General features: G+C 37.0%; 1 protein-coding gene across 1 annotated transcript in view; it reads left to right on the forward strand.

The window, feature by feature from the left end:
* LOC138957705 (uncharacterized) overlaps positions 1 to 692 on the forward strand; it is a 3,380-nt gene extending 2,688 nt beyond the window's left edge. Inside the window, exon 4 of the mRNA XM_070328768.1 lies at positions 163 to 692. Coding sequence (XP_070184869.1) covers positions 163 to 332 — 170 coding nt within the window. The 3' untranslated portion in view covers positions 333 to 692. The remainder of the gene's footprint in view (positions 1 to 162) is intronic.
* The last annotated feature ends 7,739 nt before the right edge of the window (positions 693 to 8,431 follow it).

Here is an 8,431-nt window from a genome sequence, read left to right on the forward strand (position 1 = left end):
AGGCTGCTTCAACAACCAATTTTGACAACATTAATTCCTGCGTTTTTCGCCACTAAAATTAATTCTGACTTTGAGACGAACTGAGCATAAACAAAGCACAAACACTAACCTTTGCACACACACATGAAAAAAGTAATGATGTTGACGACGGTCAACTTTCAGATGACCTTCCAACCACAGATCACATGTTGCACGTGATACACAGAGGTGTTACTGCAAAAGAGAACGAAAGTAACCTAGCGCTGGAGCTACGGTGTGGGAACTTCACCTACCCGGGTCGTCCACCCTTCGACGTCATGTGGCAGGTACATTTGTTGAAGTTAATAAGGTAGACATGTATGGTCAAATGTTTAACAGATTTGTGAAAGTTGTTATTTTCTAAAGTGATATTTCAATTATTAACCGATCGTCAAGAGAAAAGCTTAACTTGTTAAAGTTGTAACATTCTAAATATACACAACATCGTTAACAGAGTAATCAAAAGCAAAGACAATTCACTTTTCATATCCTGTTGAAATTCAATTCGTTTTATCATTCTTGGGTCAAGATGGCCTGTTACATTGAGGAAGACAATACATTGGACAGCAGAACCCATCGACGTTCAAACCCCCCTGGAGCTGACACTTGAATTGACGAAAGCACGTGCAGTGTCTATTGATTGAGTTATCAAAAATCAGATAGGCTGCCAACGTTCAGAATTCAAAAACAAGGAGCAAAAATCCATAAACAGATGTAACGTTTTGTTTTGTCAATAATAAACGTTCTGATTACCTACCATTCCTTTTTTTAATTTTTATTATATAGCGTAGTTTGGCCATAACTGTACTGTCACACAAAATCGTGACAGCAAACACAAAAAGTATACTCAAAGATAATGTCAGTATTTTCTTATTACGTGTTGTTTGGTGACTTTTTCCTTTGTTTGAGGAATCAAATATTGTTGCTTGATTTGTTTCTGTTAATTGTTACACGTTAATTTACATTTGTGATCTATTTGTTATGTTATATAGCTTCCATCCGGCACGGTTTTGATAAATTCCACGAGTTACGAAAACGGCCAGTTTGTTCTGAGGTTGCCTGCCCCGGTGAAGGGAGGTAACTACACGTGTCGTATTCCTCGACAGTCGTCTACTCTTGCTTGTCTCGCCGAAGACAGTGTGAGTGAAAATTTAATTATTTGTGTAAATTGTGTATGTTTTTGACGTTTTGGCCCCAAGGGGTTTAGAAACCGAATTAAAACAAACGTAAACCAATATTGAATATGGATACAGACATACCTAGCCAAGCACACACACACACGAGAGCGGAAATGCACTCACAAACGCAAACAGCTCGCAGTGTAGAACACACACACACACACACACACACACACACACACACACACACACACACACACAATGCTCAATTTATGGCGATATTCAGATAAAAAGCTTCACTCAGCAAGAGAAAGGGGGAATGTACGTTCTGGCTCACCGATTCCGACAGACCCTAAATATTAACGCAAAATAGGCTTCTGGACTAAACTTTTACTAAAATGAAACATGCGACAAAATCAAAAAATACTGCATAAATCCATACAAAAAAAAATACAGTAAAGTAAGGTTGTTTTGAACCAATGCCGGGTCTGTCGGAATCAGTAACCCAGAACGTACATTCTCCCTTTCTCTTATGCAACATTCTTAAGCTCAATACGCTCTCTCATTTACAAACTTTACTTCATATGTTCTTTCACTGTTAGAATTATATCTGATACATGCAATGTGACTGTCTAAACGAATAGTTAACTCTTTACAAGTGATTCTATTTTTACTTTTTCTTCCCGTCCTATTTGAATCCCCTTTTTTAAAAACTGCTTTTTCAGATCTTCTATATCGATTGGCTTGTTATATTCAGCTCGTGTTTTTGTTTGAATACTTGCTTTCTTACTTTTGTAGTCATCAAAGTCTGTTTGTATCTGTTTGAATTCTTCGTCAGAAACTTTTGAATCTTCAAGTGCTTTACTGATAGACAGTTTTAGGCTAGACAATTTTGATGATGCAAGAGTGGAAATGGATTCGTGTTTTTCAAGCTTTTTCACAATTTTTTTCATTATAGCTGATGCTATAAATGATAAACCACCAACTGCTGCTGCCACACCACCTAGGATTAGAGAAACTGGAGTCCCTACTCCGGTAGCTAACAGAATTGTTCCCGTTACACCTGCAGCTGATGCAAGGATTGTAGAACCAGTGCTGGCATTAGAAAGGCTGTTGTAAGTTGTTGAGTACTTACGTCTAGCGCGAGAATATTTTTCTAATTCATCTTCTAGTTGTTTTTGTATATTACTAATGTGTGCCAGTCTGAATTGTTGACTTTCTGCTGCACTTTCATCAATATTAGGATAAAGCTTCACACTGCTAGTCATCTTTTTAATGCAAAATATAAAATATTTATCTTAATTCTCACTGGCCAGTGTTTCTGCTAAGCTTTGAAGCTGTTCATTGCTTAACACCTTATCTGTATAGTAGAAAGCAATCAAATCAAGATAAGTAAGATTAATACTTCTTATTTCTGTTAAATTATTTATATCTGCGTTAACAACAACATTTTGGTTTGACGTCTGTTTTTTTATTGTGTTAGAATCCTTTTGAACAGCAATAAATACTCTGACTTCTTCAACATTTAATGGTCTCCAGTTGAGATTTATTCCTCTCATTAGAACAGTGTTTGTGGTTTCTTCCCTTTTCCTGACAACTATATCAAATATCATAGTTGCATTCTGCCCTATTGGAAGCTTGGGTATAAAATCGACAATGGTGTCAGCGTCCTTTTCAACACTTTGTTTTCTGTGAATGAGATAGTTGTTCTTATGGAAAGGTTTAACTGCAACTTCTCCCCTGCTGTTAAACGCAGGAACAAGGCTAACAATTAGTGGTTTAGCATTGATTGACTTACGGAATGTGTCGTCTTTTCCAACAAGAGTGTATGGACTCACAAATTCAAACTTCATTTCCCAGTCAATCTTTTTTATAACAGGACTAAGTACCCATTTTTTATTCTGATGTTTCCACATGTAGTATATGTCATCGACAATTGGATCAGGTACATTAACATCACGGATTTGACCTAGTTTGAGGAATCTTGGTTTCTTTTCATCGTCGATTTCCTTTCTCTTGTAATAACCGGTGTCTGTAAACTCGAATGCATACACTGCACCAACTTCAGCATTGCTCTCAAAGTCGATAGCGTCTGCTAAATCTTTCAACTCTATAGTTGAACATGCAACAGGATAAGCTATTGTAGGTCCACTCGACATTTTAATACTCAATATTTTATGGAACTATTTCCAATGTAATGTTAAACAAACAATCAACTGGTTGTCCACTTTGATTTTTCAGATCAATGTGTAGGAATTCATGACACCCTTCCTCCAAGTCCTTGAACTGAAGTGTCTTAAATGTTGGCACGTGCATTTTACAAAAAGAGGCATCACTCGGTGGAAGAATCCTAAGCAGATCAGAACGCTGATCATTAAACAGATTATAGGATGTGTTAAGCTCTCTCATGTGAACAAACAGTACACTGTTAACATCCATGTCAATGGGACGTGTTCCCTTGTATATTTTTGTAATTCCAAGCATATCAAGGAGTTTGGTTGGAAACTCAACGTTTACTTCTCTAGTTTTGGGCATAGTAAGAGTAGCAATGAGACTTGCATGATTTAAACTCGCTGTAATACCTACTGGAGCAAACAATTCTTTCTCTAAAGTGCAGAAGTCATAGTAACCATCTTCTACAGAATGTGTTTTACCATTAATTCTAACCCAGTTGTTATTCTTTTTTTTACTGATATTATACCAAGTAACCTTGTACATAATTTCATGCAGTGCAACTTTCATTCCTCCATTTTGATTGTTGATAGGGTTTGCAAGTTTAACTGGCACACCAGTCTTCACATTTGTTAGTGTGATAAACATTTTTTATTCAACAACAAAAATGATTCAGTATAAATTCAACAAAGACATTAAATACAAAACTGGACCATATTACAATCCAAAGACTATTTCTTTCCATGAGTTGGACTTTGCTGTAACAGAAACAGAATCCATTCACGTTAAAGTGCCTGACCCATTCCATTCTTACCTAAATCCCCCAATCAAAAATGATAGTGTTCCAAAGATGTGGAACTCTCACCCAATTCAGTTCTATCAGAATCAGTTAAACTTTGCAATATTCTGTGCAACCACAGGATGTGGAGTGTCCTATGCAGACCACATGAATAATTCAAACTTACTGACAAAGTGTGTGTACACATTTCACGTTTACTATCAGTGCAGGAGAATCTTGTCTGAACTTCAGGCACCAATGCCGCATGAAAAGAGCTGGAACCCATTCAACAATAGGATAAACATGAAAGTGTATGAGCGTCTCTGCAATGAATTCAATATAGATTTTAAGACCGACTTTAGGCAAAAGCAAGACAAAAACCATGGCATGGGAACACTATATTTATGGGGTGTCCACAGGAGGTATAATTTTGATTACTGGCCAGGTCATACATCTTTTTCTTCAAATGTGCAGGTACAGTTAGGATCAATAGAACAAGAGCACCACAATGCATGGACTACTTTTATATTAGACACCGGCAAAGGTTTCACTGGATCAGGTGTTGAAAGGATCAATGAATCTATCCGAACATATGCGTGGTGCTTGCTAGGCTCGCAGGCACAGACACGATCAAACATAATGAGAACAAGCACAGGGTTTGGTGCACAGAAACAGTTGTTATCAAATTTAGAAGATGTCATAAACTCTGCAGTTGATCTGCCTTCCAGCATCAAAAGGTATCAAGACTCTCTCCGTTATGCAAGATCAAAAGTTGACTTTGCTGTTGGTAACGGCCTTTACATGTTACCTTCTGATCTCCAGCTGCAGATTGGAACAATAACAAATTATAACAATGAAATCATTATTGCTAGTGACACCCAGCCGCTTGGAAAGGGTGAAGAACTGAATTCAGAAATCAGAACGATGTTACAGCCATATCACAATGAACAGAAACAAAGCGTGACAAGTGAAGATCACGCTGCAGGTGAAGATCATTCTGTCACTAGGGATGATCAAGCTGTTAGTATTAGTGATGATCATGAATCGCAGAAGACTGCTCTAGTAATTGGTGGAGTGGGTGTAGGCTTACTTTTGCTTTATTCTCGTTAGCAGAACACCTGCAATTAAAACTATTAGAGTCCAGAGATGTTCAGCCATGAAACCAACAACTTTACCTGCAAAAGATAACAGCCAGCTAACAATTGAACCAATGATTCCTGGAAGTGCATCCAAAGCTTTTGCTGCTAGTTTCTTTAATAGTTCTGCAATGTGTTTGAGTTGTTTCTTTACCCATCCCGGATCAGATGGAGATGAAGGTGAAGGTGGAGGTGGAGGTGTGACAGTGCCACCTGTGAGTGTTAACACTAATGTGCTTATTGCAAATCCTAACGCAGTTAGTATACTAGCTATTGTGATTCCCTGCTCTCTGAAAAGCGTTCTAATTCTTTCAGCAAGAGTTGTGTCTTCGTAAAGGATTCTTTGAATTGTATTTTTTATTCTGCTGACCTGTGTTCTCAGTTGTTCTCTATTGTTACTTAGAACTTCTAACCTTATGGCTTTCTCCTCCTGCAAATCTTTTAAACGCTTAGAAATTCTGTTTTTTACTTCTTGTTCTAGGTTCAAATCATCAGCATCAGCAAGTTTTTGTTTCTCTTTGTTTATATCTTCATCCAGCTGACCTAGTTTTGACAGATTATTTGCTATTTCACCTCTGATGGTTTGTAGTGATTGATTAAGGGCTTCTATTTCTCTCATAGGTAATAGTTCATGTGGAGTCTTCAGTGAAGTTTCCTCAGAAAAAGAAGTCTCTATCTCTTGTATAAGTTGATCAGCCTCATCTGCAAGTTTATTAAGATCTTGCAATGGAACAGATTCTATTTGAGTAGCAGTTGGTAGTCCTAGTTCTGCTTGTTGAAGTAAGGAAACAACATGGGAAGATGATGACCGTGTGCTAGGCACAATATCTAATTGCCTAAGTCGATTAGCAGTAAGTTTTTGTTTTAGTGAAACTTTTGATAGAAACTTAGCAGGATTAGATTTATATGTAAGTTGGACTTTTTCTCCTTTATCGTTAGTTGTATATAAATGATTTGCTTCCATTTTGAACTGGTTTGGATCTAAAACATCAGGTTCTTCTCCTAAACTTTTGTAGAAATCTCTAACTTTACCTTCCAGAAGTTCATGTCGTGCCACCTCATAATGCAGTGAATGATGGTAGGGAACCAAAGGGATTGCTTCGCTCATGTCGTCCGCTGGCTCAAATAAATCTTCAAATCCACCTTCTGCCATTTGTAACTTATTTTTTATTTTGAAAATAAAAAAAGATGGCACAATCGTTCGGTTCTGTTCTTGATCCTTACAGAAGGCTGAAAGAACCTCTCGGGGTAAAAGGAATAAGGCAAACAGTTATAGTTACAAATAATCCTTCTACTATTGATCAGAATGAAATACTTACTGTTAGGTTTCCTAATCTAGGTAAGAACGATGTTATTGTACCAGGCACTGTAAGACTATCATTCAAATTAGAATTAGAATCTGGTTCAGATGAAAATAGGACTTTGGCTTATAATGTAGGAAGAGCAATTGTGAGGAAGATTACTGTCAAACTGGAAGGGCGGGAAGTGATGTCATTGAATAATGCAGATGTATTTTTAGTTTATGCAGATAATTGGTTGACTGACAATGAAAAGAAAAACAGAGTGTTTCAAGGGATTCAGTCAGACAATGGGATAAAAGTTAGAATAGGAGCCGGAGATAAAGCTGACAACAAAAAAGATAACGCTGTCAATGTTGCTTTTGGAAACAAATTTTGTATTCCACTTGACTTTGAACTCATAAATTCACATCCTCCCTTCTATCAAGGAGCATTGCGTGACAGGCTGTCATACGACCTGACTTTCAATAGTTATGATCGTGTTATGCTTTCACAAGACCCGGAAGCAAAGTATAAGGTGTCTGGAATTTCTTTAGAGTTTGATGTTGTAAACCATCCTGAACTGGCTAGACTTATAGAAAATCAGTACAGTTCTAAGCTGCCTATCTATTATGAAAGAGTGTTGAATCACAGTACACTTTCAAAAAGCCAGGCTGATCCAATCTGGAACATTAACTTGAATACACCAGCTAGGTCAATGAAGGGAATACTTATGTTGTTTGAGGAACCAAAAGATTCATATGAAAGGCAAATAGAAAAGTTTTACAATCCACTAATCAATAGAGTATATTGCACAATTGAAGGGCAGCCAAACCAAATATTTGCATCTGGCATGCTGCCATACCAACACTATGATGAAGCAAGAAAGTACTTTACTGGAGGAAGATTGAAAGACCCAACATCTGATCTTGTGGCTAAAGATCTACATTTACACGGTGTTGGCGTAGAAGATTTCTTGACAAATAAATATGCGTTATGGCTGGATCTCAGAACAACTGACGACAACAAACTGCATGGAAGTGGAAGGCGAATTGAAAACGGATCAGAAGGAATCACAATACAAATTGAAAAGGAAGTAGGGAGTAGTAGTAAATCAGTTAAGATCTACGTGTTTGTTGTGTCAGATGCGCAGTTAAACATCTCTGAAAGCAGATTACAGGATATTGTTTATTGAACGTGTTAAAATGAAGTATCTAGATTTTCTTCCAAAGGATCCACACTGTTCTTTGATTTGTGGGGCAACAGGTTGCGGCAAAACAAGATATGTTTTGGATTTATTACAGACTGTTTACATAAATCACTTTGAACACATAGTCATATTCTGTCCAACTATAAAGCATAACAGAACATACAAGGAGAGAAAATTCATATGGTCTGATCAAAATATATTTATTGTAAATCCTTCTGATCGTCTAAATGTTTGCTTGGAGCATTATTTCGATCTTTTTCAGAACACGCCAACACTGTTTATTATTGATGACTGTGCAGCAGAACGTGACATTGTTAGAAAGAAAAGTGCACTAGCAAAGCTTGCATTCAGTGGACGACATGCATTAATATCAGTTTGGATATTAACACAAAAATACAATGCAGTTCTGAAAGACTTTAGAGAGCAACTCAAAACAATAACATTGTTCTATTCAAAGGACCGTGACAGTTTTGAAGAGTGTCTTCGAGAAAATGATGTCATTGAAAACAAACAGGAGAGAGAAAGAATAAAGAATAATCTGAAATCTTCTAAGCACTCGAAACTGGTTTTAAAAACTGATCAACCAGTTCAGTATGTATGTTTGTAGAAATCCTTGCTAAGTTCTTGTCAAGTTCTTACTCAAGTTCTTGTCAAGTTCTTACCAAGTTCTTACACAAGTTCTTACACAAGTTCTTACACAAGTCCTTGTCAAGTTTTTACTA

Source organism: Littorina saxatilis, unplaced genomic scaffold (genome assembly GCF_037325665.1).
Source record: "Littorina saxatilis isolate snail1 unplaced genomic scaffold, US_GU_Lsax_2.0 scaffold_876, whole genome shotgun sequence".
Taxonomy (NCBI): Eukaryota; Metazoa; Mollusca; class Gastropoda; order Littorinimorpha; family Littorinidae; genus Littorina; species Littorina saxatilis.